Below are 22,380 nucleotides of genomic sequence, written 5' to 3'. Positions count from 1 at the left end.
TCATTCTTACCTATAACTTGTAGAAAAATTCAATGACAAAATTGCCTTTTCCCCCCTTTACACATAATTTTCTAAGAAAATAAAAACTAGAAGAGTGTCTAAGAAAATAGTTTTTAGATACGAAACCACATACTTTCTAACATTAACCATGACTCTCTATGTGACCACAATGTTTACTAATGTTCATTTCTACTTGTAGAATGACTAGTACCTGTAGAAGGGTCTTAGGAATATTATAAGGTTAATGATGGCTTTTTTTTCTTTTTTTCTGCTTGTTGTTTGACGTGAGAGTGGGATGATGTCATTGCTTTTATATAGTAGGTGCTAGTAAATTATTTTTTACAAGTATAATCATAAAAATTTTAAATAGTAAAAAAGTAAAAGAAAGAGAATTCAAATCACCCTTTAATTTGTTAGGTCTGGTGAAGAACAAATGTAGAGGGTGGTGAATAGGTTTGTTAACTCTGTTATTAATTTTTAACTTATTTTTTGTGTTTTTCTAATTTTAATGTTTTCACAATATTAACAATTATTCATTATGCAATTGATTTCACAATCAAAAGAGCATGGTTCAAACCACAATGAACACTCAAAGTTTTTATAGTTGTCTGGATTCGTATTTCAGATTGTTAATCCACTCTCAAAGACCTTTCACTTAGAGTTACAGATTCACTGAGTTTGGGTTACCAAAATGGCACTTACAACAAATTGTCTCTAAAGACAATGCTACTTATATAGGGACTTGTGCAACTCAATTAACCACAACCGTCAACATAAAAAGCTCACCTTCACTTAGGAATCTAACAATAAATTAGACACGCAAGGTAGATTCACATAGGCATTTACACAAGCCTAAACCCATATAGGGTTTACAGCCGCTCATTAAGCACACCAACCTAAATCCAAGAATGAGATTTTCAACACCACTTGCTTATAAAGGGAATTATGGCACATAGCAGTAAAGCCTCACAACATTTCCTTTTCAGCTACACACAACTTCACTCAATCAAATTGAGGTGAAGACGGTCTTACCTACACGATGTTTGGCCAAATTTGCAAGGGTTACTTCTTACTCTTCAACCCAATTCGAATGCCTCTCAATTGGTAAATTCTAACCTAGTTATTGTAATCAGCAACTCAAATGATCCTAAATAACTTGATTACAAATATAAGGGGGGTTAGTCCACAATGAAGTGAAAATTAAGTGGAAAATTGAATTGAAGTGAGATGAATTGCTTCCACTTCAACTCATGTTTAGGTGTTAGTATAGACGAGTTCAAGTGGCTGGAAAACAGATTCCAGTGTTAGTGCCCTAAATGAAAAATATGATATAAAAAAGAGAATAAGTAACATTTTATAATATACTTAAATAGAACATATACCTAAACATATAATTAAAAAAAATAAGCGTGGTTACTACACTTATAAGTGATTTAACGTGTAGTATTAGAATATATTAATATCCTAATTAATAAAAAATTATATTATATTACTTAATGATTATAATTTATTATAAATTAAAACAATAATTATGGTTTAATTAATTATAAAAATTGGATAATTAAACCAATTAATGATTATAGTTTATTATAAATTAATATAATAATTACGTGTGACTAGAATAAATTATTTAAAATAAATAAAAAAGTTAAAAATAACATAAGTGAATATAATAAATAAATAAATTATTCTGTAATAACATAAGATATAGTTTAACATTAAAACTCACTATTTTAATAAAAATAATAAATACATAATAAATAAATAAATATATTAATTTATCAATAACATAATATACATTTTAAATATTATTAATTAATAATATATTAACAAAAAATAAAAAATTAATGGTTTAATTAATTGGATAATTAAACCAATTATGACGATGTTTAATTTTTCCTAATTGGATAATTAAACCAATTATGACGATGTTTAATTTTTCCAAGGAAAAATTAAACATCGTCTTCGTCTTCCTCTGCGGCAGGCTTGGCAACGGCGACGGCAGCGGGCAACGGCGATGGCGACGGAGGCGACGCTCCGACGGTGCGCCGAGAGGGAGAAAATAGGGAGGCCGAGAGAGAAGAGAAGTCAGGAGGCCGAGGGGCTCTGGCCTCCCGTGCTCTGCGACGGAGGTCGAGAGAGGGAGGAAGGAAGGCCGACAGGGGGGGGGGGGGGGGGGGGGGGGGGGCGGCGGAAAGAGAGGGAGGCCGAGGGGCTCTGCGACGGAGGTGGGGGCAAAGGGAGCAGAGATCGTCTGGAGAGGCCGACGAGAGGGAGAGCAAAATAGCCGGGGGGGGAAGCAACGCGCGTCGCGCGTGGAAAGCTGATGATTCGCAATATATGTAGGAAACAACTTTCCCCCGTTTTTGCCTGAGCGAATAAAATGGTGTTATCTCACTTCAATTTAAGTCATTCTGGACTAACGCCATAAGTGGGAGGGAAATTCATTCCACTTCATTGTGGACTAACCCCCCATAAGTTCAAGGTAAATCATTGATTGATTTTTTCAAATTAGAGGAAACATATAAAGCATGCTAATGGGTAGTTCTTGGTTGTGAATAGGAAAAACTTTTAATGATTTTATATGAAGAAGTGAGAAAATAAAGCTTTTATATGCCCTTTCTTCATTTTCCCCTTATCCCTTCTTTTAATGATTGCCTCCCCTTTTTCTCTAAATACTTGTCCCACTCTGTAAAACCTCTTCCCCTTGTCACAGTTTATCTTGCCCCTCCTTCCAACATTTTTTGGCTCTGCCTCTTCGGTAGATTGATTCTAGGAATGGGACCTCTCGAATTCCTTCCTCAGGTCCTGTCCACTGAACTGTTTAAGCTTTCTCCAATAATCCATTTCAGCATATGTCTTCCTAGACTTAGTTTACGGAAAGGAATTCACACTCCCACAAGTCTAAATTTACAGTTCTTCAATTCGAAGTCTGTAAGATTGGCGTCTTGCAAAATTGGCAAATTCATTATTTAATTTCATGGGCTCATAAGCTTATAAATCACAAACGACACAGAAAACTTTTCGTAGAGAATTTTGTCTTTGTTATATTATGATTAGAGTTGAATAACATCTTTTGTCATGTTCTAGATCATAATAAGAACAACTCCATCCATGAATTCGGATTCTCTCTCTTCTCTCAGAATTTCTTCCTAGAAATTAAACGGGCACTTTAATGTCTTTCTGTCTATGATAATTACTGAATGGGTCCTTTACCTCTTCAGCTGCAAAGTCCCACCTGAAACTAATTCTTGAACTGAAAGCAGCTTTCATGAACATTACCTTTGTTCCATTGGAAACAATAAACAAAACTCAAAACCTTCCTTTCTTGACCTGTTTTTAAATCTTCCTAGTCTTTTCTGCCTACCACTCAGCTTTTCCCTTCACAAATGAGATGCCGACACGCCATGCATGGAGGTGACCATTATTGTAGCAATGCTTTACTCACAGTGCGCCTCAACCGAACCGATTGCTTTCTCTCCTTCCACGACTCAAACTGCTTAGTGGGTCTTCCCTGAACTCTGGCCTAACAGCCAGAATTATATTGCATGCAGACCTAATTCAGTAAGAGTCTTGTGAGATAAGGGATGTCAGGCTTCTCTCCCTTAAGTACTTCCCTATTCTCGAAGGACTACTGTGTCCAGCCACTTTGGAGAAGCAACCACACTTCTTGAAGCAGACCCTGAATCTAAAATCAGCTGACGATCCATTGGAGTAAGTGATGGATCCAGCACAAGGAAAGCAGTACTGGGGAGTTGCATGAACATGATTACGGTGATGACCCACTGTCGACGACTCTCTCCGCAACCATTCAAACAACCACTGTATTCTCTCCTTTTTCTTTTTCTTTTCATTTCCAGTTCCTGCTTCTCCTTTTCTCTCTCTTCTCATCCTCAACTACTGCAGTCTGCCCGACCCTCCTGTCGACGTTCTTTTTCTGGGTTTGGCCACTTCCGGGCCCCCCGGTCTCCCTGATGCAGACGCTGGACTTCGTTTTTCAACTTGTCTGGCGATGACGTATTTCTTGAGACGGCTTCAACTGATTAATGGAATAGGGTCCATGTTTCAAGTCACTCCCCTTAGTGGAGGTTTCAAAGTCGAGCCTTGGATTTCTACTCAAAAGTGTTTACTGTCAGAGAAATGTGTTTTAAAGATTCGGGTCCTACGGTTCTGCCTGTGCTGAAGCTTACTATAGAATGGAATCATAATCGATAATATATCTTTGCTAATTGTTTGTAGTCTCTCTCTTTTTCCGCCATCAAGGTGGAATAAAGTTTTATAAGTCCTTATTTTCATGGCCGTTTACTTGTTTCTGAAAGGAAATAGAGAGCTTAGTTAAAAAAACAGTCCCAGCATATGCCACTTTGTCCTTCATAGATACAAATTTTGTCGCCTTGTCTGGCAATTGAACCAAGTTTTATTTGTCTAAGCAAAATCAATGAGAAAAGCACTACAATCGTTGTGTTTTCACTTTCCATAATGGTATTAATCATGGGAAGTACCTGAATTTTTCTCAAGCTGTATCAAAACCCTTTTGATTGCAGCTAATAAATCATCCAGGAAAGGAGAAATCCAATGGCAAGGGTGAATCCGATTTTTTTGCTGCTCCTTGTCAGAGCTCTCTGTCTGTTCTTCTGATATCGATTCACGATACTTTGAATTTAGTCTAATTATGGAAAACAGAGCAGCACATCATCAGGCGCATTTGTCAGGAGCCCAGTTGATTCTCATTTTTGTCACGACATCGTCAGAGGGCCAACAAATGATTCTGCGGTCCGCCAGTGCTTCTGGAGAAACCAATAATATCAGCTTAACATGCAGAAGATGACAACATGACTCCCTCCCTCCACCTTCAAAAGAAATGGAAGCAGGGCTTCTGTGTTTCTTCTGGGCGTGTCCGTCCCCCATTGGAGGCTCAGAATGAGATGGGATGTTGTTTGGTCAGGCTCAAACTCCTGGAAGTAACAGTGAAAGTTTGCTGCCTGATTGGTTACCTTGCTTTTTTTACAGTTCACCTTAGATTGAATCCATGGAAGTGACTGTTAATCTGTTCAAATTCCGTAGGAGAGGAAGGAAGCATCAATGGGCAAACAAATATTTCATAAAGTACTACATTCATTTGAACAATCACCTTGGATGCAAACCGAATCTTACAAACTTAACACTGTTTACACCTGAAACACCAAAACATCTCAAACACTGTAAGGAACAACCTCTGTAAAGGAACTGTTTAAAAGGGAGAACAGCAAGTAGTTATTTTTGTGTTTCAGGGGTCAATAGACATGTCCACTGCTTCTCTGTACAAACAGGAGGAAAACTGATTGTGGGGTCTAAGAGAAGGACTTGTTCTGAATCTTTGCAAACTCCAGTGATCTTTTCCCTTCGAGTTTGGTATTGATGTAGTGTCTGCTGTACTCTCCGTGGTTGTACCTTCTGTACATGCAAGGATGTTTTTTATTAACAAATTCAGTTAATGGCCCGAGTTCAATTTCATAGCTGGGAGCATAGAATGTGACTATTGAGAGTCTATCTTTATCCTTGTTCGTTACTGCTCTGTGCTCCACACTCTTGTATCTCCCGTTCGTGAGAACCTGAAGAACAGTTTGGGAAATGAGGTTTTATACTTTCATATGGCCATGGAAAGAAGTTTTAATGGTACAGAGTGGTTGGTATTTACCTCTATCGTATCTCCTATGTTGATGACAAGTGCATTGCAGATGGGAAGAACGGGCAGCCAAGTGTTCCCTTTGAGGATTTGTAAGCCCACAGAGCCCATGCTCTGTTGCAGAACTGTAAGAGCACTCCCGTCAGAGTGAGGGCTCAGACCCAGAACAAGGTCAGGCCTTGGACATGGAGGGTAGTAGTTCATTCTCACAGCTTGCACGGCTGTTCCAAACATTTCATTAAATTTTTCTGGTTTTAAGCCAAGGCTCATGGCGATGAATCTCAACAGTGTTTGACTGAGTTTCCTAATATTGGCCGAGTATGATTCCAGGGTCTCTCTGCAAACAGGACACCAAACCCAGGTAATGAAATTGAAAGTAAGGATTGAACATGGAATTTTTCAGCATCTAGTCCCTTCCTGGGCCAAAATAAAAATGAGTAGGTACCTGAACTTGGGAGGGTTCGTAGGCCAGAGTTTTGGATTTCTGATAAAAGAAGGCTCCACACCCAATGCCAGCATGTTGCACCAATCCAGCTTCTGATCCTCCGTAAAGACGAAAGCATGTCCATAGCCCTGAACGGTCCCAGGAGCCATGGGATACTTCTCTTTCTCTTCTAAGGGGAGCATAAAGAACTCCTCCGTGACTCTCTGCATCCTCTCCAGTAATGCCGAATCGATCCCATGATTAACAATCTAGAGAAGAAGAAAAAATGCTCAGAGCTAATCAGTTTCATGCGACAAATTAAGCTCCTCTCGCCTCAAACGAAAAGCTCACACATACCTGAAAGAAGCCCCAGTTTTCACAAGCACCAGAGAGTTTCTCCAGTTCTTTCTGAGACTGATACTGACCACCATGAGCAAGCTTCGACAAATCGATTACAGGGATTTGAATCGACAAGGAGGCTTCGGCGAGTGTAAGTGTAGGCCTCTCCGCTGTTTCGCGGACATACCTCTCAGGGATTGCAGTCGGTCGACACTTTCGAAGCTCCTGAACATCATCGAGATGGCCGACTTTGACAATGGAGTGAGCAGAACTGGCTACAGGCGACATGGCTCTCTCTTGTGACTTGACCTTTCAACTGCTTCGAATGTTGGTCAAATTGCACCTTACACGTCTCTCTTCTGATTTGGGAGATGCCCTTATATAGGCAAAGGATACCTATTCAGAATCTGTTTCATGGAATTAAATCTTCCGAAGATTAGACTGGGCATTGACAACTGAGGCACGTAAATCCTTCCGATAACTCTAAACCGCACCTCTGGTAGACCAGCGTTTCTCTGACGTTTATGGGCATTTTTGCATCTTTGAATCAGACTAGTTTAAGCAGTCTTTTTGTTAGAAAAAAAAGCAGGGATTTAATCGTTTCAGTAAATTATGATGTATCCGTGACATTATTGCAAAGCATAAAGAATGCTGAAATTAGCTCATAAACCTCCATTAAAGGACGAAAAGTAAAAAGAGAGGAATCCAGTGAACGGAATCTTTCAAGCAACTATATAGGAAGTGCCGTTGTTGCCCCGTAATGAGAAAGTCATGCATGGGGCCGCTTGAGAAAATTGCAGGCAATTGTCTCCGTATCAATCGACCGAATCAAGTGATGATTCCCAATAAACAATGAGGCTGCGCGTTTCTTTTCATTGCAAAATGAGGAAAAAATGTGATGACATATTTGATTATTTGGCTATTATGATTTGTTCAAACTACTCTTCGGAAGATGCTCTCAGCAAAATGGCAAATGATTCCTAAATGTGGACCGTCGCTTCTCGAGTGCTGCCAAATAAAAGTTGACGCCTCAGTGGGTGGAACCAGAGAAGATTCTCCTGGAATCTGACTCCCAATGGGAGAATGGGAACAGTGGAAAGGAAGCATGGGCCTCTCACTTTTACAGAAAGAGACAAGGAGATGGAAAATGGAAGATGCAATCAGCGGTATTACGCTCCAGTGAACAGTTGCTTGAAGACTAGGGTGCCAATTATTTAGCCCCCCCCCCCATTGGAAGCATGACTTGAGATCTGGTCTGATGGGGCAAACAGTGAGGCCGGAGAGGCGCCCCACTTCGATTTTCAGGTAGGCGGATGACAAACAGGAGCGTCAATGGACGGCCGGAGAGGCGCCCCACTTCGATTTTCAGGTAGGCGGATGACAAACAGGAGCGTCAATGGACGGCCGGCAGTCGCAACCGCCGGCTGCTCCATAGTCATCCCAATTGTCCTAGCAGAGAAGTATTAGTGGCGATACTGAACTTGGAATCCCACTCCTGTTCTCCACCACAATGGTAGAGCAGGCATGTTCTTAAAGTATTAGCATCTTCACAGCCCATCACAATATTGCTGTTGGCAGTGAAAATGTAGCATAGATAGGAAAGTTGATCCAAAGCTTTGCAACGGACTGCTTATGTTTGCACCATTTTCTTCCACCTGAAATATGTATAAGGAGAAACATAAATGTTTGATGGAGAGGACAACTTTGTTTCCTCATATGCTTTCACATCAAGTCTGCATGAGTAGATAGCCTGCTCGGTTTTCCTACTAATCCAAAGTCGCATGAGCCTGACTGAAAGTAAATATAGACAACACTTTTTAGGAAGAGCTACCAATTATCCTTGCAAGAACTAGACTCATTTCTAACATGATGAAATCTATTGACTTCACCCGCCAGTCCCTCACCACCACATGACATATCAGCTCGATAGCCACATTATTGTTCCCATATATCCTCCAGTTCTTCTTCACCCGAATGTTTCACTACAGACATTATTGCCCCCCTCCCCTCCTCTTCCAGCCACTTGCGCCTCTTTCCCTCGTTCTTCATATACCAGCCATACCCATGATTGTTATCCTAATTTCCAACCAATACGTAAGTATTCAACATTGAGACATGGAACTCTCACTTGATGGTTTGGCACTATCAGCCTGCTGTCTGCCTCAATAGCAAGGTTTGCATGATAGATTACTAAGTTTTTCTAGTTATCCAAAGTTGCATGCACTTGATGTTCAACCCAACAATACATCATACATACAACACTTTTCAGGATGAACTGGAAACTACCAATAATCGCCACAAGAGCAAGATCCACATCTAAAATGATGAAATCTATTGACATCTCTCACCACAAGGTCCCTCCTCACTATATCACTAATCAGTTTGAAAGCCGCATGACAGTCCCCACACATTCTTAAGTTCTTCATCACCCTAATAGTTACACCTTTAGCCATGCTTATCAATGCAAATCCCAAAGCCAACCTTTCGCTATGTAGACCAAGTATTACCTCCTTAGCCTCCTCTTCCACATCAACAAACACCAATCCATGTCCCCCCTTGCCGCCCACATACCCTCTCTCCCTCATTCTTAACTCCAATACTTTCAAAGCATTCATCACCTCAGCTCCCCGTGGACACTTTGAGGCATCCCCTGCATAGAAGACATAGATGGTGCTCTTTACCTCCACCCAACTGCACCCAGGCTCCTTCTGCAATCCACGTTTCTTCATCTCTGTGCGAAGCCCATGTACATAATCCCAATTTCCAACCAATGCATAGGTGTTTGACATTGTAATGTAGGCAGCTGTTACTTGTTGGTTTGACTCTATTAACCTGTTGCCCGCCTCAATAACAAGATCTAATCTACCATGGGTTCTGCTTGCAGAGAGTAATGATCCCCATAAGAGTGCTATATCATTACCATCTCCCACTGGAATGTCGCTTGCTAACTGATAAGCCTCATCAAGCCGGCCTGCACGACCTAGCATGTCAACAACACATGTGTAGTGCCGGGCATCAGGTACCACATTGTATCTCTCACACATAGAGTTCAAGTGATCAAGACCAAAGTCAACAAGACCTGAGTGGCTACAAGCGTGCAGGACGCCTATGAAGGTTACATCATTCGGCCTAACGCCTCTATCAGTCATCTCCTCGAATAGGTCAAGAGAGAATCTCCCTAGGCCATGCTTAGCAGCACCAACGATCATAGAGGTGTAGGGTATCACAGATGGGTTTTCCATCCGTCGAAAAACTACGCAAGAGTAGCGAATCAGGCCACATTTGGCATACATGTCCACGAGCGCACTCGCAACAACTTCATTCATGTGGTGTAAACGACGAATGATTGCTGCATGTGAAGCCCTGCCTGCTGCCAAACTGCCCAAGCTGGCACAAGCATTGAGAACACTTGCATAAGTAAACTGATTCGGCAGTAATTCTAAAGAATACTCATTGAGAAGGTCACGGAAGAGCTCAAGTGCCTCATGGCCACGAGCGTTCTGGGCATAGGCGGAAATCATAGAACTCCATGAGATTATATTTCTCTCCACCATTTCGTCGAAAACCCGCCTCGCGTCATCCGTATTGTTAGATTTCCCATACATGTCCACAAGGCTGCTGGTGATGACAAGGTTCTGTCGGAAGCCAAATGTTTGGACGAGAGCATGGATTTTACGTCCTGCTTCAAGATCAGCGAGAACCGAGCATGCATTGACTGCAGTCGCGAACGTGAACTCGTTGGGCATAGTCCCATTAGCAGACATTCTATTAAATAAGAAGAGGGCCTCGCGGGCTTGCTGATGATCAACAAAACCGGCCATGAGTGAAGTAAATGAGACAACATTTGGTTCAGGAATCTCATCGAACACCCGACGAGCATCGTCTATTCTACGAAACTTCAAGTAACCGTTCAGAAGGTGATTGTTGATGAAGATATCCCCGGATAACCCAAACTTGAAAAGCTTGCAATGAACGGAGATTACACGGCAATGATTTTGAACATTCTGGAGTTGTTGGACGAGATCGGTAGTGGGAGGAAGATGCGTTTTTGGTCGTCGGTGTTGAAGCGAAAGAAAAGAAATGCCTAGCCACGATGATTTGCGTTGGCCCCCTATGATTCTCATTTGTGCTCATCACCATTCGGCTCTCCATTGGTCTTAGCAAGAACCCGAAGCAAACTGCCTCTCAATTGTTACAGCAGTCGGTACAAATGGGATTTTATTGGTCTGCTGAAGGCCCAGATAAAAAATTTATGATCTATAGGGGTAGCCGTTTCCCTAATAGAACCTTTTGTTGAATGGTTCCAAGGGTGACCGCCGGCAAATTGGATCAAGTTGATCCGCAATCCAAATCATCCTTAACCCCTAAAACTTTATCAATCTGTAAATAAACTGCTTGAATTAAAAAAATATATATTGATTTATACTTAATATGAATCAGTACATGAATGTGTTAAACCCAACGCAAACTAATTAGATTCGCAAATTAAAATAAATTAGATTGGAGGGTAAATTTTTTCTCTCTCTCTCTATCACCCTCCTATGATTAGCGTTTCCAGTATCTCTCATTAAAACTCATGATAGTAGACGCTTATTGGAAGAGAACATCGGGTTGAAATAAAATTCTGATAAATGGTAAAAAATTTATTAGTATATGAAAAAAATGTTAATATGATACAAAATGAAAGGGGAAAAGGGCGCGTGGAGGAGCAAATTTTAGATGCCAGTGTCAATTCTATACAGCCCATGAGACATCCTCGATGCCACTACAGGGTCAAAACGCCATTGCTGACAGGATAAACATGCAAGCACCTGCTAACCCGTCAAACATCAATTAATCCAGAGGAGACATTGTAACGTAGAATGAGCAAGGGACCCAGAAAGCTTTACCTACAAACATCTTTGAGTGTATGTGAGCTAGCACGTCCTCAATTTTCAGTAGACAGCAGTCCCTAATAGGAGTGAAGTTCAATACATCAAAGAAAGGAACAAAAGAAAACCTGTTAGCAGGATAAGTAATGCTTCTCATGGCGAAGCAACTTCAACAAGCTTCAGCCACAAAAAGAATCATGCAAACAAGTACAATTTTCCAAATATGTCTATCAACTTCATCAAGGAACAGAGATGCCAGAAACTCTTAGTAAATACAAGGACAGTCCAAGAAGTTACATACCAGTACCAAGACCAGTCGTTTGCCGCTGTGCATCCAACCAACTTCATGAATACATTTATTCATAACTCCCCTACTTTGACGTTTTTTTGTTTTTTTTTTTTTAAATTGGTACAAAAACTTCACATAATAAGAATTATATCATCATCACTCATCCTTGAATCCTCTACCGACATGGGTATTTGTTGATTTTATCTATCTGCAACACTCTTGATCTTCAACCTGCTATAGCCAAGGGAGATTTCAATTTTTGGAAGCTCCCTCTTTTATGCTGTTCTTCAGAGCTCGAGTCTAAGCACACCATGTCCTTCAATCTCGTGTCTAGAAATAGATGGAAAGCTTGCAAAGAATACTTTACAAAACCAGCAAGCTAATTTTTTTTTTTCCTAATTTTTTCTTTTGTACAAATTGTACAGGAAGGAACCAAATCCGTCATGACACATCCCTCTCAGGAGAAGAATTGCGTTAATGCAATGGAGTATCCAGCCAGCTCTGCATCTTCTTCTTTTTTATGCAACTGCATCCATTTTTCATATTCTCCATATGTGTGACAGCTCAAGGGAGGAAACAGCAACGAGAAAAAAACACACTATTCACAATAATGAACAAGATCTCTTCATCAGATGCACCTAATGGCCTATTGACTCCATGGCAACCCGTACAAGACGAAGTATACCCTCAACATCATGTATATTGAACTCAAGAACTCTTTTCACAGAAGGAATGCCCTCAGGTCCATATCGTGGATCTTCATTCACATTAGCCACAGCAAAAGCATTTTGTGATTTACGTAATGCCTCCATTGCTGAGTTCATATCCAGTACCTACATTAGGTAACAAAAATAAATAAAAAGTACTCTTAAGATGTCCCTAATCCATAACTTCAACTATATCTAAGAACACATTGATCTAGATCAAAACTGAATAGAATTGGTGATTTATATATACCAGTTTAAGTTAGAATTATAGGCAGTAAGTTTTAACAGGAGGTATGAATATAGAAGCCATACAAGAAAATTGCTTCACTGACAGAAGATACATAAGAATAATTAGCTCAGAAATTGTTAAAGCGGAACTTACAAAATTGAGAAGCCGGACAAAGTTGGGCCGATTGCGAGCAGCAATAACATGGTTGCCAGCAATCTGAGGAGAGTTCACAGACTTGGCTAAAGCAGCCTTATCCACTGTAGCCTGATTGTTTAAGTTGTCAACATCAGATGCAGATGAAGATGGTGACTCACCTGAAATTAGTAAACAATACGGGGTTGGTCAATCTACACTGAGAACACAGGTACCTTCATAGCTTCTAAAGAGTAAATAGATACTCGCAACAGAAAGGCACTATTTCCAATATGTGAAATCCCAGCATCTGATAGCAAATTTTTTCCTTTTTCTTCACTAGAGGTGATTTTATTAAATAAACTCTGCAAAATAAGACTTTTGTCTCAAACAATAAGATAAGATACTTTTTTTGAACAATGATAAGATACATTTTTAGCAGATTGTAACAACAAAAATTTGATACTTCTTTTTGAAAAACATCAATAAACTGAGCACTCTCAAACTCAGGATACATCTTTAGTCATGCAGCACTTCAGAAGACTACTAGGTTGGAATATATTTGCAAGAGAGACTACCATTTGCTTGGTTAAAATGTAATGCAATAGATATTATCCACTTAAAAATGTAATGCAATGGATATTTGCAAGAGACCCACAAAAAGAGAGCCTACACCTAAAAATTATCCACTTGTAGAGCCACAAAAAGAGGGCCTACACCTACAAATTATCCACTTGTAGAGCCACAAAAGAGGGCCTACAAATAAATTATCCACTTATTGAGCCACAAAAGAGGGCCTACATGTGAGGGGGAGTGTTAAGGAATAGTCCCACATCAAAGATCTTGAGTTTATTAGTTGGGAAAGAGGTTTCCTAAGTTGGCTAGTTATTTTGGGATGGACCTTGGACCCAACTTCACAAAAATGTTATGCAGTGGATACATTGTTAGAGACTAGAAGCAGTAAATACACAAAACACTAAAATATCAAGGATCTACATTTGCATTCACTTTGAGAACTACTACAACACATTTAAAATTTACCCGGAAGAACCATCTGTAGAGCAGACTGTAGCTCATGTCGATCTTTATTTCCACTGGAGTTTTTTGAGTAAATGACCCTCATATAGGCCACTTCCATGCATTTGTATGCTAGGCAAGCAGCAGCCATATCTTTGTATTTCTCATACTCATGTGCACAAAACCTACAGAAGCCACATAAATAATATTTTCCTTCATAAATTAAGAGATATAAATCCTAGAAAGCATACAGACAATACATGCCAAAAGGTAGTGAGAATAGTGTGACTAGACATACTCGCAGAGCTTAGCAGTATCAGCATAAACTTGCATTGACTGTGTCGTTTCCCCATGCTTAGCTCCTTCAGCACATACTGGTTCTAAAAGTGAAGCCCCGTGAAGAAACTTCAATGCCGCCTCAAAGTATAACCCGGTACTTTCTTGACCACCACCGTTCTAAAAAGATAAATCCAACTGTTCAGGAAGCACTAAAAGAACATGATCGAAACTTAAAATTTAAAGTGTGGGTGGAGAGATATGCAAACCTTCACTCGATCAGCAGTGTGCTTCAAATCCTTCGCTTCTCTCATGGCACTTTCAGCAGTGTGCCTCAGGTCTTTTACATCTTTCACAGCATTGGAAGCAACTTGACACAAATCCTTCTGGACAGGACTGGGGGCATCAAGTTCCTTTGCTGCAGTTCCATTAGGGGTTGGATGTCTCAAACCACTTTTGGAAACCCCATTCTGGTTATCAGATCTTCTAGGCTGCCTTGGCAACTTCAATGCATCACTACCAGCAGCATCACCAAGCAACACATCTGATCTGCTTCCTTTATGCGGTGCTGGTACTGCCCATAAAGGCTGACCTTGCATTTCATGCTTATCAGCAGGTGGTAAAGATTTCCCTCTGCCAGTGCATGTTTCTGCTTGATCAGCCCTTTCTGAAAGAACCCAACTGGCTGATCTTTCTTCTTCATGATTTGATACCTGAGGCAGGCCCAGCAGTGGATTGGCTTTCCCACTTTTCAAGCTGGGATCTGTCTGATGCTTACTCAACATGGGAGAACTTTGAAGATCAGAATATTCTGGTATTCCAAATTTTGACTGAATATTCTCCCTTCTATCACTACACCACTTTGCAGCTGAGTCTTTCCTGACCATGTAATTTTCATCATCTTTATCAGACTTCTTATTAAATTTTCCATCTCTATCATCCTCATGGAAAGAAGATCGACCATGAGACTCAGTATCAGCCTCATATCGGAAGGTCCCACCACCCTTACCTGGTTTCCCTTGCTCACTCAGAGAGTTAGAAACCTTCTTATCCCTGTCACTCCTGGGCTTGTCTTTGGACTTCGAAGAACTTTTAGATGATTTACGCTGAGAAGACCCATTAGCACGATAGTGGTTATTTTGCTTGTCCTGGTTGTGTTCATGATCTTTACCTATAGGGTCACTCAAACAAGGATCATGCAAATCTAAGGTGTCAAACGATGAACCTCCATTCACCTTGCTAACATTTTGAACTTCATGAGGAAAAGCGTGGTAATGAGAACCACCAAATGTCTTCAGCAATTTTTTATCCTTGAAGTTGCCCCCAGAAATCCGATCAGCACCTCTCATATCCTGATGATCATCACGTGCTCCACGCATAGGATCAAGTATCAAAGAATCGGCGATCCTGTTTGACTCTAGAGACGAATTGTTCTGGACAACAGAGGAAGCTTTTCCTTTCCTTATCTTCCCATGCCGCTCAACTCCACCATCTTCACCATCTGACAGAGCCACATTTGTTGCTTCATCTTTTCCTGGGACAGTCCTTCTCGTATTAGCTGTGAATCTGTCAGAGTTGGAAACCCTCATTGGAGATGAAGAAACTGATTCCACTGGAGAGCCCTTCACTTCCTGACACTTGGTTTTACTTTTTCGAGATCCAGAAATCTTAGAAGAACTTGAAGTCGCTGCAACAGAAGATTCAGTCTTATAACCAAGGTCCTTCTTCAATGAATCTATACCATCCAAGCTCCGCTTTTCCACATCCATATTAGTCACCACAGGATCTCTATTACCACACAAGAGTATTTTGGTTATCCTCCCCTTCTTGTCTGTTCTACCATCCACCTTAACATTGCTACATTCTTTTAAATCAGATTTCGACAGTTTGAGCTTCTTTTCCTTCCTGTTCTCACTTTCACTCATCTCCTCCTTCATGGAAACGACATAATTAAGGTTGTTATCTCCGCTAGTGGGATGAGCCACCTGACTCTCCTGCCACTCCTTCACTTTCCTCTTCTTCGCTGCCAGATCTGACTTATCAACATCAAGTTGTGCATTGTACTTGACAGGCAAGGAACTCTCAACTTGAGATTTTGGTTTTTTAATTGAAGAGTGTACATACTCCTTCACATCACCTTTTGAGTCCTTGGAAGAAGAATAACTCCGCTGCTTCTGGGAGTTCTTACCTGACAGTTTGGTCGGCAAACCATTACTAAAATTGGAAGAAGCCCTTCCAGTTGGTTCATGGTCTGAATGCCCATCATCAACTGAATATTGAGAGTCTTCCCTCTTAATCTTCTTGGAATTTCTAAAAGCATCTTGATCAAAATCTCTCTCAGCTTCTCTGCTACTCTTGGTTTTGACACTTTTTCCACTTTGCACAACAAAATCACCTGCAGCATTTTCAAATAGAAAAAGAAAATAATGTAAACAATTTTTCATCCTAAAACTAGAAACAGTAAAAACGAGATTAAGAAATACCTCCATCAGAATATCTTTCCAATTGTCTGTGCTTCTCTTTTTGTTTATGTTTATGTCCAGACCTCTCCACAGTGAGATCATTAGGTTTGGTTGTAAGTGAGAAACTGGATTGGTTAGCAGGATGGGAATCTAATGAAGACTGGTTCACATCATTGATACTTCTACTCTTTACAGACACTTGGTGGTTCTTTTTTGTAGAATTTGAAACATGAGTCAAACTAGTGCTGTTAGCTGGATTTGGTGTGTCCTTAGATCCACAATGCTTCTTCTTTCCATTAACCAGAACAGCTTGTGTGCTTAATTGCTGGGTCTGATCATTAGGACATAACTCTGTCGGAGGTACGCCAGATGAAGGTCCATCTTGCATGATGGGGATCTGATAAGATGCATGCAAAGCTCTGGTAGTCTCCTCTTCACTGAAAGAACACTTGTTCATTCCAGGCCTACGAACCAATAGGAGATAGTGAGATGATGTTCAAAAACAAATAAAAAAAAATAACACAATTTCATGCTAATTTTCAAGTTTATTATATCTAAGACCAGAGCCCTAAAACAGAAACTGAGTTCTAAACCAGAAAACCATAGTCCAAGAAATTCAGTTCTAGCATCAGAAGACTGCCTGGACACGTGACAAATGATCCAAACCATCTAGTCAAGATGCCAACATAGCATAAACAGTATACAAAACTAAATCAATATAGTTCAAACCCCTAATCAACTGCAGGGCCAGGATTGTCACTAATGGGACATCACTCTGCCAAGCAGTTGCTTCAACTGATGAATGACTGTCATCATACCACACTCAATTCCATGCGGTCAGCAAAAACTTAAGACCCTAAAAATGAGAACCTATACAAATTCCCATAAGTATTTAGTGCATTGAGAAAGTGCATCACCCAAAGAAAAAAAAAATGAATGAACTCAACAGTAATCTTCTTTCCATGAGGCACTCTGTTTGTCGTACCACACTCAAGACCATATAGTTAGTAAAAATTTATGAGCCTAAATATGAGAACCGATACAAACTCCCATAAGCAGTTAGTGCATCGAGAAAGTGAATAACCCAGAGAAAAAAATGAATGAACTCAACAGTACTCTACTTTCCATGAGGCACTCTTTTTGTAGAACAGTACCATGGAAAGTGGAAAGTCAACTAATCTTTTAGACAAATAAAAGGTTATGATTGAAGAAGATATCACTTTAGCATGTCCAATGGAAATTGAAATACCACCTATAATCCATGTGTGAATCAAGATACATATTAACACCAAAGAGTACACTTAACATCCTGTCAACACTCAACACTGGAAATTGTTGGAATAAGATTCTAATCTTTGGAGGTACGAATCACATTCCTGCATTATTACCCAAGTGACCTATAACTGGTAAGTTCAACTTTGAGTTTGGAATTAGTTAAGTGGGCTGCACACCTATTAGAATGTCATTCCAGGTGTGACGTTTTCACCTGAACTGACGTTTAATAGTGAACAAAACCCCCTCCCAAAAAGCCAAAGTGAATTTTATCAGTACTGACACTATCACAGGGCACCTTTGTTCTGTTGTATAAACTAGTGGTTATGAAAATTCTCAAAAAATATAATAAGTTATTGTTTTTACTGAGTCCTTTTTTATCCTTTACTTTTCAGGTGCAGGTGGGAAACTTACAGCCAGTCCATCATGTTACAAAGCCACTTCTTGGGAAGGCTCTGAGGATTCACATGATAAGGTAAGAGACGCCATTTCAGACACCGATCACAACACACCCAATTATCTTTAACCAGAAAAGGTGCTGCTAGAGGTGCCAAACCAACTTCATTAGAGGGTCCATTCATTAAAGCAGTTGCAGCAGGACCCTTTGGGTATAAATCAGATGTTGTTGACATAGTTTCAACCTTTTTACCACCAGATCTCTCCTTGGACTTCTCAATGACTGTTTCCTCAAGCCGTAGATCCTTTGACCTACCCTTATTTGCCTCTAGGGGGTCTCTATCACTTTCTGCCTGCTCATATTTCAAATCCCCGAAAAAATCCCTATGTGAATCCTTAACAATGGTCTTATTGGAATCCTTGCGATATCGGCTTGGATCATTCTTATTCTCAGAAAAAATTTCTCGAGTTTGAGCACTCTTCTTCTCTTTAATTTGGACAGATGAAACAAGCTTCAGGTTTTCCTTTGGCATTTCAACAGCAGGCAGATCAATATTACTTTGACTTCCCTTCACCTTCTTCTTTCCACCTGAAAGTTGCTCTTTCCCTTGATGCACTTTCACTGCATCTTGTTCTACAGAAGATGCTTTTTTAACAGATTTCAGTCTAGAAGGCTCCATAGATTCACTAGTCTGCTCTTTCCGCCCCCTAAATCCATCCAGGTCAACTCTGATAGCATCAAAGCATTTTCCATCTTTCCTATGATCAAGAGAAACATCACAGTCATTATTTGCTTTTTCCTCCTCCCAAACCTTCTCTTCCGAACTCATTTTTGAGCCAAGTTTTCCTCTGGTAGACAAGGGCTCATCATTCCTTGCATTGACCTGAGCAGCCACTGATTCAGGAGATTCCTCCTTCAGATGATCCAGTACTGAGGATCTTTCCTTTGTCACACTTCTGTTGGATTCTTTAGAAACAAGTTTTGCTAAGTCACCATTAACCAGCCTCTCAGATCTTTCACAAACAGCCTTGGAGCCAGATAGGATGGGAATCTTCAGTGCATTAGAGACCATGTCCCTGCCTGCTGGAGTCTCAATGTCTACATCAAAGTCCAGAATGGAGCTTACATCAATTCTATCTGTGGACTTTGTTTTCCTTTCGATGGAACCTTTGGTTTCCCTTGAACAATGCGGTTCAGCTGAAGGCACAGAAGACATTTCTTGACCAAATTTTCGGACTATCCCTGGCTTGCTATCTTTAGAAAACAGTTTTTCCTTCTCAGTCAAGTGCAATAGGCATTCAGGAAGAGGTGAAAGAAAGTATACTTGCAGTAGTGGAGATGTCATAATCTGCTTGAAACATGTAAACAGGCGCAAAATAAATAAAGAGCCCACAACACTCTTGAACACACTGGGGACTCAAAAACAGAGTGAAACTGAAACAAGACAAAATAAACTTGCCTGGATTATGGTCCTTGGGGATTCATCAAGTTCAACTCGAACATCAGTAGACAATTCTTCACTTGAATCAGGGCTGTCCTCCAACGACGAAGAGGGGGAAATGTCGAGTCCTAAACCACTGTAAATTTCAGCATTTTTCCTGGCCAAAGAATTGTCATTGCCAACTTTAATACGAACTTTGAGTGTCTTCTGATCATTTCCATGAGCAGGTTTGTTCACAGCTTCATGCTTGGGAGAATGTTGACTGCTAACTGCTATATTAGAGACACATCCATCTCTTTTTGCACTGTTTTCTGTATGAGAGAGTGCAGAAGCAGACTGCACGTTACCAGGGCATGACCTTAAGAACTGGCACCCATTTTCTGAAATTGTAGGGTTTTGATGGGCATTCTGTAATCATAAAACATCCATGAGGTAGCTAACCTGTAATGTTACCAATTAACTATATAGCTTAGGAAAGGTTAAATCTTTAAATTTGGTACCTCTGGAGGAAGGGTGATAGGAGATTTTGGTGCAGCAGTAGTCTGCTTTTGTGGGGACTTAGGATGAGCCCAAATCGAAGGGGAACGCTGATACGAAGGCAAAAAGGACCCGTACCCACCAAATTTTGCTCCTGCTAAGACAAACAATTTATCAGACACAACTAAAACCCTACATTTACACAAACCAAATGCAGCATATCAATTTCTACTGCATGACAGCTTACCTAAGTTCTCTGCAGACACTCCACCTTCAAAATCTTTCTGAAAGTGCCCCAAGACTTGATGAATTTTTTTATCCTGAAAGAAAAGAAGGCCAAAATCTCACTACAGAGTATGAATTGTTGCAGACACAAAGAACAGGTTCTTGCTGCAGAAGAGAGCAGGGTTATATCACAGTCGAAACAAAATCCAGAAACACCTGTTACATATATGGCAAGCATCTGTTACATGCAAAACTAAGTTAGTGCGTGTGTCACTTAACATTTCATGCAATCGATACGTGTTGCCATGGAAACCTTTCCTTTTACATAGGTCTAACGCAAGAGGAAAAAAGTTTCACCCATGGAACGCATATTGAAACCTCTACGCGACTGTTTGCCACGGGGCATTCCCAGAAAGGAAAGTTATATTCAACGGTCTCAGCATACTATGTTGGTGAACATTTAATCCAACTACAAATTGAGTAAAAAAATCATAAAACATATAAGAATTCAAAAGGTGCAAGTATATGGAACCTTTGCAACAGTACCAATTAAACTGTACAAAACACGGATTCATATGATAAACTACTTTTGGGAAAGATATCAAAGAAAACAATCCTAAGTCCAAAGTCATCCCTTGTATCCAGAATCAACCATCTCTTGCACACCCATACTGCTCAAAGGCATTCTATGGATTAGTCAGGAATTTCTAAATAAATCAAAATTTTGGAAGATACACCTATTAACAAATAAATAAAATTAAAGACAAAGGTTAATTGTCACTTTTCTACTACTTCAAGCAGAGTGTAACCAAACACTACAGGCATCCATATCGTCCATATCAGCTAAGCTCATTTGTAGCAAATTTGCATTGATCGAGCCAAAACGGAATCTTTCACAGGAATCAGAAGTACCGCAAAATTCAAATGCAAAAGCAAGTGAAATACGCTTTCCAGATAAGGAGAAAAATCCAGAGGCAACTTACAAGGTAAGAGAAATCTTTATCAGGGTCGACTCCAAGATCGTCATCGTGATAATAGGAAGCCTCGCCCTCTTCAAGCTCGTTTTCTTCCATATCGATTCCGACACCGAACCCTAACCCTAACCCCTTCCTCGCATCTCTACTCCCCAAAGAGAGCATTAAAGTCAGCTGCAGGAGGGAAATGCTCACTTTCTCTCAGAAGAAGTCCCTTGTCCAAGAACATCAATTACCGAAAAGACAAAATTTCCCCAACCCATTACACCAGTCAAAAACCCAGAAGTAAACCCATCAAGGAATTCACACAATAAACGCCCTGATCGGTTGTAACAGCAAATCTTGAGAAAATTAATTACCCAAAAAATGGGAAAATAAAAAACAACAAGCAAACCTCCGAACCAACGATCAAATACAAGAAACAGAGCGATTCCGACGACGGAGCGCTCTGATCGTCAAAACCAACTGGCGGAACAAAAAATCGCGTCGCGATCGAGGCAGAGATCGCAAGAACAGCTGGGTTGTATTTTTATTTAATGGCGTTTTTCGCCGTTTTTTTCCTCGTGCGTTTTGGGTGAAACGATTCAAGGCCGCAGAGACCAGGGGCGATCTGACCAGCAGACAAAAAGAGAGAAAAAGGGTTTTTCAGCAATATTAATAATTAAAAACCAAAACCTTTTTCCCTTCTTTTTTTTTTTTCTTTCTTCTTCTTCCTCGTTGTCTTTTTATTTCTTCCGTTTACTCACGTCTCCTTTCCCCGTCGAGCTCCCCTGAGCTTTGACGCTATGGCTCTCGGTCTCTGCTTTCTTCGTAAAATCTTGTCGACTCCCTCCTTCAGTTTTTTTTTTTTTTCAGTTATCAACGAGAATATATTTCTCATCCCAGTCTCAATCGCGGCCCACGAACCTATCCAACGGCCAGTAATTCCTATAGCAGCCACTGGGCCCACCTTTCCCACTATTAAAAAAAATAAATAATTTAATATAATAGCAGACTCTTCGGTAACGACGACAAGCTACATGAAATGCCTAAAATAGCCTCGACGCCAATCGGTCGAGCTCAGGACAGCCGACCACGCGCGTGGGTAAAAGAGCGTCATTTTATCCACTTGTCTCTCGCGGTTTTCCTGTTCCATGACATACAGCCCAAAGAGTACCGAAACACCCCCGTTTTAATTTCTTAT

At 40.4% G+C, this 22,380-nt stretch overlaps 3 protein-coding genes across 4 annotated transcripts; all 3 read right to left on the bottom strand.

Moving 5' to 3' along the window:
* Window positions 1-5,079: 5,079 nt before the first annotated feature.
* Window positions 5,080-6,971, bottom strand: LOC137956841 (protein LATERAL BRANCHING OXIDOREDUCTASE 1). The gene is made up of 4 exons (XM_068804479.1): window positions 6,447-6,971; window positions 6,111-6,358; window positions 5,678-6,002; window positions 5,080-5,591 (listed from the first exon to the last, which is right to left on the bottom strand). The coding sequence occupies exons 1-4, from the start codon at window positions 6,714-6,716 to the stop codon at window positions 5,331-5,333; spliced, it is 1,104 nt and encodes a 367-aa protein (XP_068660580.1). The 5' UTR covers window positions 6,717-6,971; the 3' UTR covers window positions 5,080-5,330.
* Window positions 6,972-7,861: 890 nt separating this feature from the next.
* LOC137956927 (pentatricopeptide repeat-containing protein At4g15720-like) lies at window positions 7,862-10,552 on the bottom strand. The gene has a single exon (XM_068804596.1). The coding sequence runs from the start codon at window positions 10,550-10,552 to the stop codon at window positions 8,711-8,713; it is 1,842 nt and encodes a 613-aa protein (XP_068660697.1). The 3' UTR covers window positions 7,862-8,710.
* A 485-nt stretch (window positions 10,553-11,037) lies between these two features.
* LOC137955610 (cysteine-tryptophan domain-containing zinc finger protein 7) lies at window positions 11,038-22,020 on the bottom strand. 2 transcript variants are annotated; one of them, XM_068802629.1, is made up of 13 exons: window positions 21,207-22,020; window positions 20,246-20,318; window positions 20,022-20,152; window positions 19,540-19,929; window positions 18,098-19,428; window positions 16,433-16,875; window positions 14,219-16,344; window positions 13,972-14,129; window positions 13,698-13,858; window positions 12,678-12,838; window positions 11,601-12,421; window positions 11,318-11,379; window positions 11,038-11,239 (listed from the first exon to the last, which is right to left on the bottom strand). In XM_068802629.1, the coding sequence occupies exons 1-11, from the start codon at window positions 21,360-21,362 to the stop codon at window positions 12,227-12,229; spliced, it is 5,325 nt and encodes a 1,774-aa protein (XP_068658730.1). In that variant the 5' UTR covers window positions 21,363-22,020; the 3' UTR covers window positions 11,038-11,239; window positions 11,318-11,379; window positions 11,601-12,226. The 2 variants fall into 2 exon arrangements, with proteins under 2 accessions (XP_068658730.1, XP_068658731.1); XM_068802630.1 differs by having other exon boundaries at window positions 11,038-11,215.
* Window positions 22,021-22,380: the final 360 nt, after the last annotated feature.

This window comes from Aristolochia californica, unplaced genomic scaffold (genome assembly GCF_029961685.1).
Source record: "Aristolochia californica isolate CCGP_79_NKW_82.1479 unplaced genomic scaffold, dmAriCali1.0.hap1 SCAF_2, whole genome shotgun sequence".
Taxonomy (NCBI): domain Eukaryota; kingdom Viridiplantae; phylum Streptophyta; class Magnoliopsida; order Piperales; family Aristolochiaceae; genus Aristolochia; species Aristolochia californica.
Note: the sequence above shows the minus strand (reverse complement) of the source record. Positions and strands in the feature narration are given on the sequence as shown.